Source organism: Leptosomus discolor, chromosome 11, assembly GCF_034619465.1.
Source record: "Leptosomus discolor isolate bLepDis1 chromosome 11, bLepDis1.hap2, whole genome shotgun sequence".
NCBI lineage: Eukaryota > Metazoa > Chordata > Aves > Leptosomiformes > Leptosomidae > Leptosomus > Leptosomus discolor.
This window is the reverse complement of record NC_141401.1, coordinates 17,231,359-17,249,240: the sequence shown is the minus strand read 5'-3', so window position 1 is coordinate 17,249,240 and position 17,882 is coordinate 17,231,359. Positions and strand designations below refer to the sequence as shown.

General features: G+C 55.5%; 3 protein-coding genes and 1 non-coding gene across 4 annotated transcripts; 2 read left to right on the top strand and 2 right to left on the bottom strand.

The window, feature by feature from the left end:
• Positions 1-1,978: 1,978 nt before the first annotated feature.
• On the top strand, positions 1,979-5,187 carry B2M (beta-2-microglobulin). Its single transcript, XM_086471463.1, has 4 exons — positions 1,979-2,071; positions 2,341-2,619; positions 3,152-3,186; positions 4,871-5,187. The coding sequence occupies exons 1-3, from the start codon at positions 2,005-2,007 to the stop codon at positions 3,163-3,165; spliced, it is 360 nt and encodes a 119-aa protein (XP_086327589.1). The 5' UTR covers positions 1,979-2,004; the 3' UTR covers positions 3,166-3,186; positions 4,871-5,187.
• Positions 5,188-7,174: 1,987 nt separating this feature from the next.
• On the top strand, positions 7,175-10,841 carry TERB2 (telomere repeat binding bouquet formation protein 2). Its single transcript, XM_009950803.2, has 7 exons — positions 7,175-7,238; positions 7,625-7,706; positions 8,423-8,568; positions 9,319-9,380; positions 9,905-9,993; positions 10,096-10,187; positions 10,411-10,841. The coding sequence occupies exons 1-7, from the start codon at positions 7,175-7,177 to the stop codon at positions 10,554-10,556; spliced, it is 681 nt and encodes a 226-aa protein (XP_009949105.1). The 3' UTR covers positions 10,557-10,841.
• Positions 10,842-11,998: 1,157 nt separating this feature from the next.
• RPS17 (ribosomal protein S17) lies at positions 11,999-15,427 on the bottom strand. Its single transcript, XM_086471542.1, has 5 exons — positions 15,374-15,427; positions 14,920-15,071; positions 14,490-14,595; positions 12,657-12,722; positions 11,999-12,125 (listed from the first exon to the last, which is right to left on the bottom strand). Exons 1-5 carry the CDS (start codon positions 15,374-15,376, stop codon positions 12,045-12,047), a joined length of 408 nt encoding a protein of 135 aa, XP_086327668.1. The 5' UTR covers positions 15,377-15,427; the 3' UTR covers positions 11,999-12,044.
• Positions 14,737-14,869, bottom strand: LOC147414702 (small nucleolar RNA SNORA71). Its single transcript, XR_015183832.1, has one exon. It is a non-coding gene; the product is annotated as a small nucleolar RNA SNORA71 (small nucleolar RNA).
• Positions 15,428-17,882: the final 2,455 nt, after the last annotated feature.

The window sequence follows — 17,882 nt, the reverse complement described above, 5'->3', positions numbered from 1 at the left end:
GGAAGACGAGGTTCCATGGCGGCACCCGCGAAAGGGGGTGTGAAACCGCGAACCCCCGCGTCTGCCGGGGCGCAGCGACCCCCGCCCGGCTGCGCCCGCTGCTCTCGTCGCTCCCTGCCGGCGTTTTTCTGACCTGAACCCCTCCACGCGGCGGGTGCGGCTGGACGCGTGCCTCGGAGCCCCACGGCAGGGGGAAGCAAAACTGGGGCGAGGCCGCTGTAAACACCTGCGCCCCGCAAAGCGCAGCAGGCTGTCTTCGTCCCCCCAAAGGCCAGAAACGCCTCGGTCATGTCTGACCTCACCCGCTCCTTGAGTATTTCTGCTGATAAAAGCAGAAGTGCCCTAAAAGAGGAAGATTTGGCTGTTCTAACCGAATCAGCGCAGCCTTTTAGCAACATCGTGTGGGAGGGTTTGGCTTCTCTTTACGGGGGATACGGCAGGGTCACCTCCCGTCCCAAGGGGCAGAGCCCAGGTGTCAGCGTGCAGAAAGGAGCCGCATCCTGCGATCGGCTGTTTGTGTGATCAATCCTCCTCGAGCCAAGGGGGTCACTTGCCTGGGCAGAGCCAGACTAGCCTGCGGGCCGGGCTCCGAGGCGGTGAGCCCCGACGCCAGCTCAGCCGCCGATGCAGCTGTCAGGGCTTATTGCTGTGAGAGCCTGACAAGGCTCCGGCAGCAGCTGCATTCCCTTATCTCAGCAAAACACACTCGACAGCAGCTGCGTGGCTGCTGGCGCCGCTCACTGGGCAGCCAACAAACCCAGCAAGAGCCCATCTCAGAGCTGGGCCCATGGGGATCAGTATCAAGTATTTGCAGGTTTTTTCTTTGCTCAGTCCCGATTTACTGGCTGCCTTTGGGTGAGCGATGTTCTCTGTACACACTTTACTGATTTAAGTGAGGTCTTTAAAGGGGATGTATTAAGGCAAGTCTTAAATGGGGCCCAGTGTTAGAGGAGCTCTGTGATACTGCTGTTTTCTCCCCATTAGTAGTGACTTTCCTTTCCTTTTTTTTTTTTTTTTTTTTAACTTTTTAATCCTTATGCAGCTGTATGGAAGACAATACAAACATACCTGCTTCTCAGTCTGAAACAGCAACTGTAAAGATAAACAGTACATGACCTGCAGGACCACATGCAGACAAGCTCCCAAGTGTATAAAGCACCTATGTGCTCTTCAATACTGTTCATTTGCCTTTCCAACCTTGTTTTTTTTAAAGCTGCTCTTCAAAGCTGCTGTACTTCTCCCTGCAGCGTTCCAGGCTGCTCACAGGCACAGCCAGCCGAGCCAAGCTTCAGTGCTCACAGGTTTTCCTGATTCTTTGACCTTCGGGTTCTCACGGCTGATGTCATCCTGCAGCCCCTAGACCAAGACAGTCCCACAGAGGCTTCTAAAGAGACTAAACCAAGGCAGAATGGAAGGCACCCAGGCCATGCCATGCCAGTGCAGGCCATCAGCGTAATACTGGCCCTGCCTGCAAAACCTTCCAGGAGAGGCCGTTTTTACCCCCTTTTTGGTGAGGGGAGGAGGCGGGCGAGCACCTTGGAGCCGCGATCTGCTCCCAGCGGGGGTTCCTGACCGCACGTGTCCAGCTCAAGGCCTGGCCGAGCGGCCGCCCATGCTCGGCCGGGGCCCGGCGCCGCCTCACACCTTCGATGCCTCCATGCTCGAGGGGAAGGCCGAGGGCGGGAAAGGCCCCAGCACGGGGAGAGCGGGCCAGGGGCACAGCCACGGCAGCAGGTCCTACGGCTGGCGCCGCGCCAAGCCCCGGGCGGTGCCTCAGATCCGAAACGAAAGGGAAAGTGAAAGCGACGCTGCCCGCAGTGCGCAGGCGCGGGGGATGGCTCGCATGACCTCTCAGCTGCCGCTCTTCCTAGAGACTGATGACGCGTAGGCAGTTCCGCATCGCGATTGGCCGCGCGCCATCGGGACTATAAAAGGCGGCGGGCGAGGGGGGCGGGCTAGTCCTTGAGGGGAACGGAGCGGAGCGGAGCGGCTGGGCTGGTGGCGATGGAGCTGGCGCTGAAGGTCGGGGTCCTGGTGCTGGTCGCGCTGGTCGGCCTGGGGGAGGCGAACGGTGAGTGCCCGCGGCGGCGCGGAGGACCCTGCTGGGGGTGAGGGAGGTGCTGCGAGGGGCTTGGTACCGGTGTGAACCGGGGGCGGGAGGTGCTGTGAGGGGATGGGGTGGGGCGGGGCAGCGAGAGCCCCGAGGCCGGTGTGAGCCGGGGGGAGGTTCTGTGAGGGGCCCGGTACCGGTTGCTGTGGCCGGGTGGGTGGGCACTGACTTCTTGGAGGCGGTGCCCGCTGCAGCCGTGCTTCTCACTACCCCTTTGCCTTCCTCTCCAGAGGCACCGAAGGTGGAGGTGTACTCCCGCAACCGTGCCGTGCACGGGGTGGAGAACACCCTCAACTGCTTCGTGAGTGGTTTCCACCCTCCGAAGATCGACATTTCCTTCCTGAAGAATGGGGAGCCCATGAGCGGCGTGCAGTATGCAGACATGTCCTTCAATGACAAGTGGTATTTCCAGCGCCTGGTCTACGTGCCGTTCACCCCCAGGAAGGGCGACATCTACGTTTGCAGGGTGGACCACGCTGTCTTTGGCAAGCCACAGGATTTCCGATGGGGTATCGTGTGCCACCTTCTTCTTCAAGCTTTGCTGCTGTTCGCTTGTAGAAGCCAGAGACCATTCGTTTATGTCTAGTGTCTCTGTTCCCCTTCTTGGGAAACAGGGTGCTCTAATGGGGTGGATTTTGAAGCTCTTGTGCTATAGATGGAAAATCAACTTGGTTCCAGCTGGGCTGCTGGAAAGGCTGTGTGCACATAGCTGTGAAAGGGTTTATTAGTCGCAGATGGGGCAGGCTTGCCTTGGTGTGACCTGTAGGTGTTTGGCTGTGCTATGCCTGATGACTTTAGTGGAGCACTCTGATCTCTTTCTAGGTGAACTTGCCTAGAAAGACATGGGTCATGCTGTGACTTTTGGCTTTATTTTTGGTGACTAAAAAGAAGGATGGGACTGATGGTGGTGACCCAGCCTGCTACAGCAAGCACACAGCCAAGTGGTGGGGCTGGTTCCAGCAGGGGTGGGCTTGTGGTGTGACAGGAGAGAAGGCGTGCTGTTTGACCTGAAGCTTAACACTCTGCTCTTCTTTCTTGCAGATGAAGACTTCTAAGCTGAGTCTGGAATAACCACGGTGAGTTAGGCTGGTGCTCCGTGCTATGCTGATAAAGAGAACATGGAGTGCTTTTCTGTGTGTAGCTTACAGAGTTGAGGAGCAAAAGGAACCACCTACCAAAATAATATATATAGTGTTGCCACTGATTGGGAGTGGGGCTGTTCCCACACCCTTTCTAGCCGCTGTTTTGGCCAGTTATCGGCCATACCTTGCCTACAAGAGTCTCTGTTGCTCAAAAGAAATGAGCCTGTTGGAGCAAAACTTCCCTGGATGTCTTTGGTGTGTCTGCCAGATATCATTTGGAGTTGTCACATATCCTCTGGTGCTTCCCCAGACCCTCTCCTCTGTCCAGTGAGGAGGAAGTTGCCATAGCTGGGAATCCCTGTGACCTGGGGGGAGGCAGGCTGGTTGGCCTTGTGGCAGGCAGTGTGGTGGCTCAGTAATGTGGGATTTATGAGGCACAAATAGATGCCTTGCTGCCAAACCTGAAGCAGTTGTGGTTTTATTCACTGGTATCTCGCAGTCTGAGGGCTCTGGGTTCTTCAGACTACCTGGGCAAACTGATCTGGATTTAGCAATCAGGTAAGTAGTAGTTTAACCCTTGATAGGGAAAAGAAAACTAAAGACATGTAGCCTAGCTGGCATAGCTGCAATGCTGGTTGAAACGCCATAGTTACGTACCCTGGTAGAGGCTGGATAATTATTAACTGTGCCCCGGACAAGCCTTGGCAAGACCCCACTGGAAAAGCCCTTCACATCAGACCAGATGGTGACCGAATCACGAGTCAAACTTTGTAAATCAGAAAAACTGCCTTGGGCATTTCTTCTTGGGAAGATGTAGATGGACCAGAGTTCTTTAGTTCTCGCTGTTTGATGCTGCTGTCCCTCTAAAGCGCTCCAGCCTGCCCTTGCTGTAAAGCAACGAAGGCTTGGAGGCGTGTTAGGCTTTCAGGGACAAGAGAAAATGAGGGTCAGTTGATCATCTTTCTCGTGGGGGGCAAGATACACTCTTTAATTTGCAGCAGAAAAGCTGAGGTGTGATATTGTGGGCTGGGGAAAGGCTCAAGAGATCCCAGGAGCCAGCAGTGGTTGTATTGGAAGGGGATTTAGAAGGGATGCTGTAAATGCTGAAGGGTTTGCTTCTGGCTGCCACTTGGGGCAGGATGCTGAGGTACGTGGACCCATAATTTGATACAGGACAGACACTTCTGGGTAACAGAACTCTGAAAATTATATACAGCTGCTCTTGTGGTTTGTCACTTGCCTTTGGGCAGCAGGGATGGGGTGTGCTGTGCCCACGCGGCAGCATGGCATGCAGTGCCTTTGGGGGGGAGTGGTGGTGTGAAGGTCAGGATGGTGAGGGGTGCCAGGCTGCATTGGAGGTGGGACATTCGTGACTTGCTAGGGTCTGGGGACAAGGATTTACTGAGCTGGGGTGGAGGAGTTGAGACCAGGATAAAGGGAGAATATCCATGCAGCTGGTGCTAGGGGTGGAGAGCAAGGACCGTCTTGGCAGAGGATTGCTTGTTGAACTCTGAACCCCCACCGAGGGTTGAATATAATTGGAAGGTGGGTTGATCTGCCTGCAGCTGGGACTCTGCAGTCAGAGTTCCCTTGTGGAAAGTGCGTTTTTTTTTTCTGAAAACAATTACAGTTGAAGGTGTGAACAGAGTGACTGATGTCCATCTCTTCCCCCATGCAGGTCTGAAAAATTCTGCCTTGCAAGTCAAAAATAATCTTGAGCTTCTGTCCTTTCTTCACATCTTGCTTGTGGATATGATGAAGAGCATTATTCTTCATTGCATAATTTCTTCTTTAATAAAGCTTATCAATGAAATACTGTCTACCCAAAGCAGTACATGAGCTAGAGTTGTTTGGGGTTTTTTTTGAGCACATCGTGATAAATAAATGTTGGTATTTCTGTTTGAAAAACAATTGTAGCTCTTCAGTGCTCTGAATTGTACGGGATTTTTATCTAAATAAAATTGGAGGACTTCAGTGAGGTCCTTTTAAAATGTTTCTTCGGAGTCATCTGACAACCTGAGCTGATTTTGTGGGCTCCAGTGGCTGATGGGTTGTGGGTGGATCTGGAGCATGGTGGCACTGTGCTCAGTTGCACTTTTTATCCTGCTGAGAAGGTGCAGGAATGCTTTTCTATTAAAAAAAAAAAAGGTTTATCTGGTGTACATGGGATCTTTGTGGCTCTGAAGGGAAGGTGCAAGGTGGGACAAAGTAACCTTGGGGACACTGGGTCTGATCTTAAATCTGGGTGAGGGGGAAAAGGAGTGATGGGTGGGATGTGGTGCCTGCTTCAAGGGGGGGAACTCCAGCTGGTGCTTCTTGGGGGAAGCAGAGGTGTGTGTGGTGGTGACTTTCACTTCCTCTCCTCTTCTGCAAGCGGCTGATCCCACAGAAGCCCTGTTGGGGGCTGGTCTTCTGCCATACCTTGGGCATTTGATAGCACTACCCAAAAATGGTGCTGCTGCGTAGAATCAGTCAGCCTGCTTTGATTTTATGAGGAAATGGGTATGATTGCTTGATGAGCATTGGATCAAGGAGGCTCTAATTGGTGCTGATCTCATGTATGGGAACAAGGATTTCTGGCAACCAGGTGGGTGTGATCTGTCACATGTCTCTTCTTGGGTTTGTTAAGATTTGCTGTGACTGGTGTCGCAGAACAGGCACTTGAGATTTTGAGGGATCTTGGCTTGTTTCATAGCTTTTTTTCATTATAACTGCATTTTCTGTTAAGGATTAGGAAAATCCAAACTTGCAGTTTCAACACCCAGGTTGGAAGTTGCTGTGGTGAAGGGACTGGTTATGGGGATCCCTTTGTGCTCATCAGAGGAGCATTCAAACCAAGAGGTGGGCATGTCACAGCTGGGTGGTTGTGCAAAACATTCGTTGCCCGTTGTGGGACAACAGGACTCCCTGGAGCCACCACACAGCTCAGCCTGCAATGCCAGCCATGCTCTGGAGACCAGACAGGGACTGTGCTGGCCCCAGCAGTGGTCCTGCTATGGTAGAAGATGGTCTGGGAGGGATGAAAAGGGCTTCTCCAGAGACCCCAGTGGAGCAGCACAGCCTGTGGTGAGAGCCCAAGGTGGCTTGAGCTGTGGACCTGTCCTGGCCTCCTCCCCTGGATCACGAAGAGCCACCAAAGTGCCTACCACGATCTCAGCTTCACCTTGGCTGTCCTGGAGAGCATCAGACAGTAACAGCTCGATGCATCAACCAACAGGAGAACTTAATCCTAATTAGGACACGAGTGGAGGTGACTGCAGAAGCTGAAGACGCTGTGGCACAGGCAACATCTAACGACCATGTCTCCAAGGAAACTTACACCAACATCTTCCTGCACCGGGGAAGTCTTTGCCCTGAGTGCATTTGTGGGCTTTTTGTGGTCTGTCTTAAGAACTGTTTTGAGGGCTTACTCAAAAATCTCCCTTCCAGGGGAGAACAATGAACACCAATCCCAGAGGCTGGCTAATTTTGATTCACGGCTGAATTTCAGGACCATACCTAGAAAAACCTCTGTTTTGTCAAGCGTCCTTGGGGTCCAGTTGGGGCGGTCTAAAGGTACCTGGGGTGTAGCTGCACTGCTGCTGCTGGCTTTTCAGCGAAAGTCCCCAGGGGATGGACTTGTTGAGGGGCGTCTTGGCAAGTTTGAAGCATGAAACAAGCCTCATTTGTGCTTAATGAAATACAGGAAACTTCTCTGCAAGCAAACCGTTTCCTGAGTCAGCCAAATACGAGTGTTTTAGGAGAACAGCTCTCTAGGAGACCTTTTTTGAAGACCAAATACTTTCTTACGAGGGGCGGTTTGAAACCTGTATGGCTTCGTTCGCGGTGCCTGAACGACTCGGGGCGGGGCTGAACGACCCCGCCTTGCCCCAGCACTTCCCGCCGTCGCCCCTCAGGGCTGCTCCTCCCGCCGCCCCTCAGGCTTCCGCCGCCCTTCAGGTTCCCGCCGCCGTCCCTCAGGCCTCCTCCTCCCGCCGCCGCGATGTTCCGGGGCCGCCGCGCCTGGTTCTCGGGGAGCGTCAGCACTGGCCCGCGGGAGCTGTGGGGTGAGGGACCCCGGGGATGACCCAGGGAGACGACACAGGCCCTCAGCGGGGCCGAGCAGTGGGGGCACGGTCTTCTCACCCCTCAACGCGGCAGAGCAGAGCTGAACCCCCCCCACGGCGCGGCAGAGCGTGGGTTTGGCGCAGCCCCCTAGTGCTGGGGCGGGCCACGGGTGCCCCCACACTTAGGGAAAGACCAAAAGAGTCCTCAGTGGGGCAGTGGGAGACCCGTAGCCATGGGGGGGGGGGGCATCACAGCTCCCACTATGGGCCTGGCCCTGCGGCCCCCTAGCCAGCCCAGGCAGGTGTCCCCACCCTGGGCCACCCCAAGGCTGGGGACCCATTGGGGCATCCACCTTCCTCCTCACCCTGCTCTTCCCCCCCTGCAGCGGCCGGTGGTGGGGCGCTTGCTCCCTGGCGGGACGCTGACTACCTCTTCAGCAGTGACGCCGCCCACCCGGACACCCGCAGGTGGGCTGGGTTCCCTGGCTGTCCCCCACCCCGTGTCACCCCCGTGCTGACAGCACCCTCCTTGCTTGGGAGATGCCTGCGGCCCCGTTTCATTCTCACATTTAGCCCTCTCCACGCAATGTCTGTAAATTAAACTAATTGTGCTGGTTTTCTCTCTACCGTTGAACTGATCTACTGGACAACTCAGGGCCTAAAATAGAGGGGACACCTTCCCCAAGGAATGAACTAGGTGCTAAAAAGACAGCACAAGTTAACCCTGAAAGCAAGCACGGGGGTGAAAATGGCTGGAAAAGGGCTGAATTGCCACTTCCCTTCTTAAAGTAAAAAAAATCAGAGAGCTCAAGACAAATGTAAGGAAAGGCTTTTCCGGGTCTTCCTCCAGCTAGTGAATGTTTATATATACTCAATATTATGTGAATATGTTTATGTGAAAGGGAACTGTAATGTTTTCTCGCAATGGTCTGCAGCAGGCTTTGCTAGGCTGGACTAAGCACCTTATTTTAATACACGACTGCTTAAAACTGGCTTAGATTTCTGTAATTCTTCAGCCACCCGCTCCAGCTGCTGGAGGGGGATCCCAAGAAACCCGTAGTAACGACCTTCCTTAGAAAATTAGGTGCTTTTGACAAAAATATCGGAGCAGGTCAGTTTTAATGACAATATGCCTCTAAACTTTTTTTTTTTTTTTGGAAACCATCTGTCTTTTTCTCTTCCAGAATACACGAGAGCCTCAATTACTTGGAGGGCAGAGCTACAGTCTTTCACTCCCGTTACCTCTCTGCGTGGGCGAGCACTGGCACAGGAGCAAAGCCATCGGTGGTTCTGGGCCACTTTGTCCTGCCACCTGCCTGCCTGCAAGAGGGTCAGAGGAAAAAAAAAAAAAAAATCAGGGTTTTGCTCCCCTGAGGATTCCCCCATAGACACAGCCTTATGGGGGTGCAAACCAGAACCTCCAGTTACTTCTGCTCTAAGTGGAGGGAATTTTCTTCTGCTGGGAGTGATTCTTCCTCCCCGGAGGCAGAGGATGCTCCATCTGTTATATTCTCCATCTGTTATGACAGAATCACATGGAAGGGACCTTAACAATCACCCAGTTCCACCCCCTTGCCATGGGCAGGGACACCTTCCACTAGACCAGGTTGCTCCAAGCCCCGTCCAACCTGGCCTTGAGCACTGCCAGGGAGGGGGCAGCCACAGCTGCTCTGGGCAGCCTGTGCCAGTGTCTCACCGCCCTCACAGTGAAGAATTTCTTCCTAATATCTAGTGTAAATCTCCCCTCTTTCAGGTTGAAATGGTTATCCCTCGTCCTATCACTACCCTCCCTGATCAAAAGTCCCTCCCCACCTTTCCTGTAGTCCCCTTTCAGCACTGGAAGGCCACTGTAAGGTCTCCCCTAGAGCCTTCTCCAGGCTGTACAACCCCAACTCTCTCAGCCTGTCCTCACAGGGAAGGTGCTCCAGCCCCCTCAGCATCTTTGTGGCCCTCGTGGTGCAGTGAGCTGCCAGGGCTCCCGAGTGGTTTTGCTGGCACCTGTGAGAGGCACGGGCAGTGATTGCTCCACGGTCTCATTATTTGACACTCTCACAGTCATTTATTTTTTTTTTCATGGCAGAAATCAGGAGAAAACTCGGTAGTTTTATTTGGGAGCAGGCAGATGATTCACTTGCAGAACAGGTAAGATGAGAAATTCGTACAACTGGAGTTGTAGCTTAAAAAAAAATAGTGGTTGTATGAACTTCAGGCAGCTTGGTTTTCATCCCAGACCCTCAGCCCAAAACCAGGATCAAATAATCTGCTTGTGCTTGCTGCGCTGTGCGTGTCCCTCCCAGTGTGACAGCCCCAAGGGGGGGGACACAGCACTGGAGTGAGTGTGGGACACGCACGATTGGGAAATTCTCCATCACCCAGACAGACGCCCAGTCTCCCCAGCACAGCCTTCAAGGGATGCCAGTCACTGAGGCCCGAGCTCAGCCCTTTCGTGTGGCATTTTCATCCCCTGTGTAGCTCTGAGACACTGCCTGCTCTCTTCTTAAACCAACTTCTCAGTACTTTTGAAGTGAAAATGTGATTAGATTTGTGTTCTAAATTATGCTTGAAATCACAAGTCCTAAAACCGCCGCACTCTTGGATCACATCTCTGGTGTTTTGTGGGGTACCCAGGACACAATTTTAACTCAACTCTGTGTTGATACTCACAGCCCAGTGAAAATCTGATGGATGAACTGGTGGCGGCGAGAAAAAGCTGTGAGGAAGAAGCAGAGGAGGATGTGCTAGACCTGGCTGAAAGGTATTTTCCTGCCCTTGGCAGTAGGATTTGGATGCACCCCCTAAATTTCAAGAGATCCCCAACAGGAAATAACAGATATTTCCCCCCCACCCCTCGATACAGCACCGAGGAAGAAACAGGCTCCAGAGCACCTGCCCAGGGGGAATTTCTCTACCGTGCCCTCCAGGAATACCCGATGAGTAACATGGTCACAGGTAACGTTTGGTGTCAGTAGACTTTTAAGGAGTGGAAAATATGCCTGGAAACGGTTGCGGATGAAGCAGGGACCCCTCGTGCTCCTCTCTTCCTCCCGGCACTTAGAGGAGCAGAAATGCTGCGGGTGCGACTGGAATCCCTCCCTTCCCCTCCGCGCTCTGCATTGTCCATCCCGCCAGAGAGGGCAGCTCCCCTCGCCAGACCTGCCCTTTCCCTTCGTAGGCTACACCGCTGCTCGTGACATGAAGAAGTATGTTGGAGAGCTCCGCGATTTCATCCCTGGCACCTCGGGCTACACGGCCTACTGGATTCAGAACGAAATCAACATTTACTCCGACGGGAAGACTAGAACAAAGAGAAAATTGTAAGTAACAGGTGGCTGTTCGCGTCGAAAACTTCAGTAAGAGCTGCCAGAGAGCCATCGGTCCCGTTTGGAAATTTAGTCCCGTAGTTAAGATGCTGAGACACTTCCTTGCTTGCTCTCTTCTGCAGATTGATGGTTGTTTTACCCCTCAGTCTTGTTCTCCCCACGTTTTAGTTAAATAGCGAAGAGTTTGGTGGTGTCAAGCTATGAATTCTGAGTTAAATCTCCGCAGTACGTGGGGGATGTGTAAATTATCCCTGCTTGGCTTATCCTCATGCAGCTCAGCGCATTCGGTGTATATTTAAATACCTGGCTACATTTACTGTAAACATGTTCCTCTTTAAATAACTATTTAAAACAGAACTTCACAGCAAATACAGACATTTCTCCCCAAAACACAAATCCTTTGTCTTTTTATTTGTACCAGGGGTTTTAAGATGTGGCTGTGAACAGCAGTTTTCCTGGGAGGGACACCCTGAGGTCTCCTCGCAGGGAGAAGTCTGCACAGCCGCAGACACCTGTGGAACGTGCTCAATGGTGGGACCTGGCACCATTACGGGCTGCCAGGACAGGCAGGGGCTGGCCTGGCATCTCCTGGGCACATGGGGAGCTCCATGGGTTTACAGGTTTTGAGCACAGGCCCCCAGAATTCCCCTAAGCAAAACTCAGGTCGTGCTGGAGCCGGCCATCCAAGGCAGGGAAGGCCCAGGGACCCTTGCCCAGCCAGCCCGGTGCCCAGAAGTGCTGCCCGCCCTCGACAAGCGCGCCCTGCCCACAGGTGATGGTGCTGGATGGTGCCAACGGCCGAGGCGGAGACCTGTAGGTCTCCTTTGCCTCCAAGCAGTCTCTCTGCAGAGCAGGAGTTTCAGGGGGTGAACCCTGAAACTCTTCCATGCCTGTTGCACCCTGGGGAAATTCTTGATGGAGCGTCTTGCTGCGGGAAGGATCGCACAAGCTTCACCAGGGCCCATCTCCACATGGGAGCTTCTAACCCCAGACACAGCACTCTGCTCAGCCCAGTTCACACCCCTCACACCTAGAAACCCAGCGACAAGACTCCTTCCTTTCACTGAACCACTTAAAAGTGACCAACATGGTTACAAAAAGAGACTTTTATTCTGGCACAACATGACCCCCAAGCCCTCCACTCGGAGGAGGCACAGGCAAACCTGGGAGGTGCTGAGGGTGAGAAGCTCCAGCAAGCTCTGAGGAGCCACCACAGTCGTCCTGTCTCACCGCCCTGAGAGCCCGTATAGTAACAGCTTTGCAGCTCACACCCCAAACAGCCCACAAAGAACCCAAAAAGATGCCGTCACATGCAAAGGTGTTGAGTCCTCCTCAACCTGTGAAGCCTCGAACACCTGTATTTGGGACATGGCAGCCCAAGGAACCAGCCCTCCCTCGTCATCCCTGGGGACACAGGCTTCCAAAGACCAGGCAGGCTGAGACCGTTTCCCCACGTTTATTGGAAAAGTGACATACAGTGACCGACTCAGAGCGCTCCTCGGGGCGTTTTGAAGTTCATCCCCACGGTGGGCTGCGTCACCTGCAGGTTGGACAGGCTGCCGAAGTCCTGGAAAACAGCACGGGATCCGTCACACCGCCCTGCCCACCATCCACGCCCGCCCCCGCTGAGGGCGCAGGTCGATTCCTCCAGGAGGAGGGGGACACGCGAACGCGCGGCGGCAGCACGAAGGCTGGATTCACGTCTCCAGAAAGAAGTGGGGACGACCACCCTGCTCATCGCTGAAAGGAATCTGGCCTTTTTATGAGCGAACCCACGTTCACCTCCACCCAGCGAGAGCTGACGAGGAGGCCCCTGGGTCAGCAGCCTAGGGTGCTGCAGGAGAGGGGGAGGGCGAGGAGCACACCACCCTGCTAGCGGGGTCCCAGGCAAAGCCACCACGCCTCTCCCCTCTCAAGAGACATATGGGAATTAACCCGCCTGCAGGTCCCAGGGCAGAGGGACCCCCACCACGGGCCCAGATCGTTGAAGCCTTCATCTGATGTCATCAAGCCCCTCAGGGCAGCAAGAGTGCTGCTGGGGACATGCCACCAGCCTGGCAGGGTTACCCGGGGCAGGGGGACAGCTGGGACCACTCACCAGGAGCTTCAGCATTTCCTTGGTGTCTGGGTCCACTTCGATGATCTCCTGGTCAAGGGCAGAGACCTGGGGAGGGAGGAGAGAGAGACACAGTTTGACGAGGCCCCGCAGCCACGTCCCTGCTGCCACCGGAGTGTCCCCACACACCCACTCCTGTCCGATCCCACTGCAAACAAGATCTTGCTGCTCGTCGTGGGGAAGGGCTCCAGCAACAGACTGAGCCAGGAGGACCTGGATGGAGTCCAGGTCTCCTGCCAAAACACCATGAGTGGCCACGTGGCCACAGAGCGACCCCACGCAGGGAGAAGAGTCTGTTTTACAGCAAGTCTTTGGAAACCCAAGGCCTAACCAGCTCCACGCCAAGGCTGCCGAGGAGCCAGGGTCAGGTCCACAACTGCGCTGGTCCTGGTGGTCGCCACCAACACTCGTGCTCGTCCTGCAAGCTCGTCCTGCAACATGAGTCCCTAAGGCTGGAGCCCGACCACCATGGTGCCAGACAGCGATGCCAAGTGACTGCCTGGGCTGTGCCACCCCCAGGGCCTGAAGTCTCCTGCTCTTCCAGGAGCAACCTCCTCCAACCCTCTCTGGACCCCAAACCTTGACCTCCACGTCCCTCCTTCCCCAAGAGACTTAGGTCACGCCAGTATTTTTGTAAGAAACCACAAATAACGCAAGTTCAGCTAACACTGCATCAACAGGTACAGCACGAATGCTCCTTCGCTGCTTGGGGTCCCTCCACGGGTGATCCCTCCCACCAGCACCACCTCACCCTGCCTTCGGAGCTCAGCTGGAAGGTCCCTATGTAAAGCACATGGCCAGTTGCCCTAGCTGGTTCCTCCAAGCCTGCGACACCAGCTGTGCAGGTCAGCGCTGTGCCGACACCTAAAATCTGGGGTGTTGAAGCATTTGCCAGGAGCTGCTGTGTTTCACGCGTCATTTCTAGCTGTCAGGCGTGAGGGAGACAAACTGAGCCCTGGGCTCTCACAAAGAGCCGTGTCACCTCACGCTGGGCTACCAAACCAGGAAGTCAAAGCAGGGAGGGTGCTCCCGAGGCAGACCTCCAAGTGCAGGGGACAGCACCAGCCCACCTTACCACACTGCCACGGCTCCCGTGGCATCCTACCATCATACCTGTTCATCCCAGATAATCTCTAAAATAACCTTCCACGTAACCAAACCTCAGCACAGATGATTTGGGAGGGCTGAGGTAACGGAACCGAGCGGTTTTGTGCAGCACAGAAACCATCAGCTCAGCCAGAAGCTGATCAGGGAGATACGGAAGAGGGGCGAGACCCGCTGTGTCTGAAGGCTACAGGGTTTGGGAGTGACGGGATCGAACCCATCAGACCCAGGAAATACTTTTGGAGCTCCTCTCCTCTCCCTGCACTATAAACGACCAGCTCGCAGGTGAGAGCTCAACCCCTTGCGAACGCCGGCTGAAGACGAGAAGGGGTTTCACTAATTCCCTCTCTTCAGCGACAGCTACTGTACCGCATGTTGGAAGCCACTCTGAAATATCCTCCCGCATCCCATCAAGTTGTTTTTTTTCCTCATTTTAAGTTACGAAAATCGAGGACGGCTATCATCTGCTGACCCACAGCAGGGTTGGAACAGAACAAGTCAGCTGCTCTTCCCACCCAGGCAGCAGTTCTGGAGGCAGCGCCCCAATAACAAGGCCAAAATCTGCCTCAGCCCTCCCTGACCCAAGCCCTCCTCAGCTCCTCCTGGCTGAGGTTTTGTTTTGAAGAAATTTGTGGCCACTAATGGAGAAAACACCTCGCGGCAGGATGGACAGATGCCGAAGCGGGTACTTGAGTGCAGCCAGAGCCTCACCTCGGGGACGTAGTTGTCCCTCCTCTCCCTCTCCTCCTCCTGCAGCTTGATGGAGATGCCTCGGACGGGTCCCCTCTGAATACGCTTCATCAGGTGGGTGACATACCTGCGGGGGACACAGCACCATCCAGGGCTTCTCCAGCCTCCCAGAGCCCACGCCTCCCTTCGCCACCCTCGTGCTCCCCGCCGGCAACCCTGGCATTGTCCCACCACCTCCAGGGAACACCAGCGATGAAGGATGCAGAAGTGTCCGACAGCACCAGGGTCTGGGAGGGACTGGACGGACCCCCCCCAAACACGGGAAAGCCTTCGGCGTTCCTCTCCCTGCACTATCGATGACCCGGCCACGGGCGAGGCCGCGATCACTTTCGAATGCAGGTTCGGGCGGCAGCTCCCGACCCCCCGCCCCGGGACCCCCCCCGCCCCTTACCCCGCGATCTTGTTGCGCAGCTTCTTGCTGGGGATGATGGCGATCTCCTCGCACACCCGCTTGTTGGTGTGGAAATCATTCCCCAGGCGGGTGTAGTACTTCTCGATGATCACCCGGGCGGCCTTCTTCACCGTCTTCGTTCGGACGCGTCCCTGGCCGGGGTGGAGGCGAAGGAAACACCGGTCAGGCCCCGCCGGGCCCCCGCAGCGACCCGGACCCGGCTTCCGCCGGCATCTCGGCAACGCGCCTCACTCCAGCCCCGGTCCCCCCTCCCCCGGCCCAGTGCTCTCCCCTAAGGGCCCCCCCGCAGTCCGGCTCCCGCCGCTCCCCGTGCCCGTCCGGTCCCCGCTCCCCGCCGCAGCCCATCGCTCCGCTCCCCGGAGCCGCTCAGCGCGCCGGGCGGAGAGGTCCCGGCGGTGGATGGCAGCGGATGGTGACGGTGGCCGGGACCCACCATGTCGGCGGCGGCCGCGGAAAGAGAGCAAAGGATGGCGGGAGGCGCGCGGGGCCGCCGGGAGCCCGCGGCACCCACAGCGCCACCCCCCGGCTCGGAGGGCGCCTGCAGCTGCCCGGAGGGGCGGTGACCGGGCCCGGAGGGCGGGGCTCCGAGCGGGCTCGGCTGCGGAGGGCGGGGCTCCGAGCGGGCTCGGCTGCGGAGGGCGGGGCTCCGAGCGGGCTCGGCTGCGGAGGGCGGGGCTCCGAGCGGGCTCGGCTGCGGAGGGCGGGGCTCCGAGCGGGCTCGGCTGCGGAGGGCGGGGCTCCGAGCGGGCTCGGCTGCGGAGGGCGGGGCTCCGAGCGGGCTCGGCTGCGGAGGGCGGGGCTCCGAGCGGGCTCGGCTGCGGAGGGCGGGGCTCCGAGCGGGCTCGGCTGCGGAGGGCGGGGCTCCGAGCGGGCTCGGCTGCGGAGGGCGGGGCTCCGAGCGGGCTCGGCTGCGGAGGGCGGGGCTCCGAGCGGGCTCGGCTGCGGAGGGCGGGGCTCCGAGCGGGCTCGGCTGCGGAGGGCGGGGCTCCGAGCGGGCTCGGCTGCGGAGGGCGGGGCTCCGAGCGGGCTCGGCTGCGGAGGGCGGGGCTCCGAGCTCTCTCCCGGGTCCCAGCGCCCCTCCCTGCCGCGGGGCGCTGCAGGGCCGGATCCAGCCCTGGCCCCTGAGTCCTCAGCACCACTCTGCTCCCCTGGGTTGCGCTGAGGCAGCCAAGGAGGCAGCTCTAAGGGACCAGGTACCCCAGGTAGCACCGGCTGGTCCCACATTAGGCTGTGGTAGAGGAGGACGAGCACTCACAAACTCACACCACGCATGAGAGAGAGGGGTCTGGGCCCCTGGGAGCATGATGCAGCCCAATAAAGGAGGGGTGGCCACCCCCGGGTGGCTGCTGAGTTACTCACTGGGGGAGGTGGAAAGCAGAGGATGAGAAAGGAGCCCAAAGGCACCCCTGCAAGGGCACAGGGCAGCCCAGGGTGCCCACTAGTGGCAGCCCCCCTGCACCCCTGCAGACAGGACCCCTGGAGCCCAGCTCCCCTGTCAAACAGCCCAGCAGCATCTCACCCCTCCACCAAGGAGTGTAAGAGTGCACATGGGGGCACAGGACATTCCCCTTCACCCCATTAACTTGCTGCTGTAAGTAGGGGAGCTCCAGCTGGAGCCTGGCTGCTTCTGCCACCAGCCTCCAGAAACTGGAATGGGAAAAAACACACCTCCCAGCAGAGGCCCCCAGCATCCACTGGTTCCCCCACCACACCGGGCTGAGGCTCAGCTTCTCCTGCTGTTCCAACACCAAGTGCTGAGGGTATTGAGACAGCACCTGATCTCACATGAAGCACACAAACAAAGTTGGCTTTTTTTGCTGCAACGTGTTTATTATGTGCCAAAAACTACACCACAGCTTACTCCACGCGTCTGTAGGAGAGTGCAGTCTTGCCTGCATATACTACAATGAGGTAGAGACTTCACACACAGCTTCACAAAACCCCACAAAGAGCAGCTGGGATATGCAACAATGCAACATCAGCTCAGCAGGAAAAAAAAAAACAAAAACAAAAAAGGAGAAATTATGACACTGGTTCTTTGGCACACAGCTTCCAATAGAGGGGAAAGTAAAAAAAAAAAATTAAAGTTCTCAAATCCCAGCAGCAGCATTTCAGTCGACTGCACCATTACTCCATACATTTTGGAAAGGAAAGGAAAAGTACTTGTCCCCTCTAAGAGAAAGGGCTCCTATGAACCTTCATCTGTCCACCGAAATGCAGCCCTTTTTTAGCTAGTTACAAAAGAAAAGTTAAGTCCTGTGACTTTGTGTGATTAAAAACCTCTATCAACCCCCCTTAAGTGCAACTTAAAAAAGTGCAACAAACTATTTAAAACTATATACAGCAGCTCAGAGATCATTTATCCGGTCCAGTTTCAAATCCAAAAAAAGCCCGTCCTGTTCTGTTGCAAACCCCTCGATTTACAACTTTCCACCAGCAGCCCCCAGACACAAATTGCAATAATGTTAAAAGCTGCCAGGAAAGAAAAAAATCTCTCGTTTCAAACGACTTAAAAACTGTTTAAGAGTGTAAAAAGGAACTGGTAAAAACCCTCGAGCGTAAAATATGAAATATGATTTGGTTTAAATGAAGAGCAAAGTCTCCTTGTTGTTACAGTAAAAAACGCCAGCTGAACATTCAGTTTTTTATGCCGTTCAGATGGGGGTTAAATGAATGGAAAGGCACTGTATGGCAACTGCAAAAAAATGGAGCCAATGAGACCTGCATTATTACCATCAGTATTGCAAGGAATGTAAAAAAGCGCCTTTAATAAATAAAAAACCTAGGTGAAGGCATCTGCATAAACACCTTCTCAACACGTGGCCCTTTTTTTTTTTTGCTTCTCGTCAGCAAACTAGGAACCAAAGTCTGGGAACTGCAGAATCGCTTGAGGGGCGCTCCCCCCCCTCAAAAAACCCCTAACAAAACCCGACAAAATTCAC

Bases quoted from the DNA above. Each gene is read 5' to 3' on its own strand.
- B2M (XM_086471463.1), top strand. From the start codon at position 2,005: ATGGAGCTGGCGCTGAAGGTCGGGGTCCTGGTGCTGGTCGCGCTGGTC. The intron at 2,072-2,340 runs GTGAGTGCCCGC...CTTCCTCTCCAG, and splicing joins CGGCCTGGGGGAGGCGAACG to AGGCACCGAAGGTGGAGGTG.
- TERB2 (XM_009950803.2), top strand. From the start codon at position 7,175: ATGTTCCGGGGCCGCCGCGCCTGGTTCTCGGGGAGCGTCAGCACTGGC. The intron at 8,569-9,318 runs GTCAGAGGAAAA...TTTTCATGGCAG, and splicing joins ACCTGCCTGCCTGCAAGAGG to AAATCAGGAGAAAACTCGGT. The intron at 9,994-10,095 runs GTATTTTCCTGC...CCCTCGATACAG, and splicing joins GTGCTAGACCTGGCTGAAAG to CACCGAGGAAGAAACAGGCT.
- RPS17 (XM_086471542.1), bottom strand. The intron at 12,723-14,489 runs GTGAGGCTCTGG...CTCCCTCCCCAG, and splicing joins GGGACAACTACGTCCCCGAG to GTCTCTGCCCTTGACCAGGA. The intron at 12,126-12,656 runs GTGAGTGGTCCC...GCTGTTTTCCAG, and splicing joins AGGAAATGCTGAAGCTCCTG to GACTTCGGCAGCCTGTCCAA.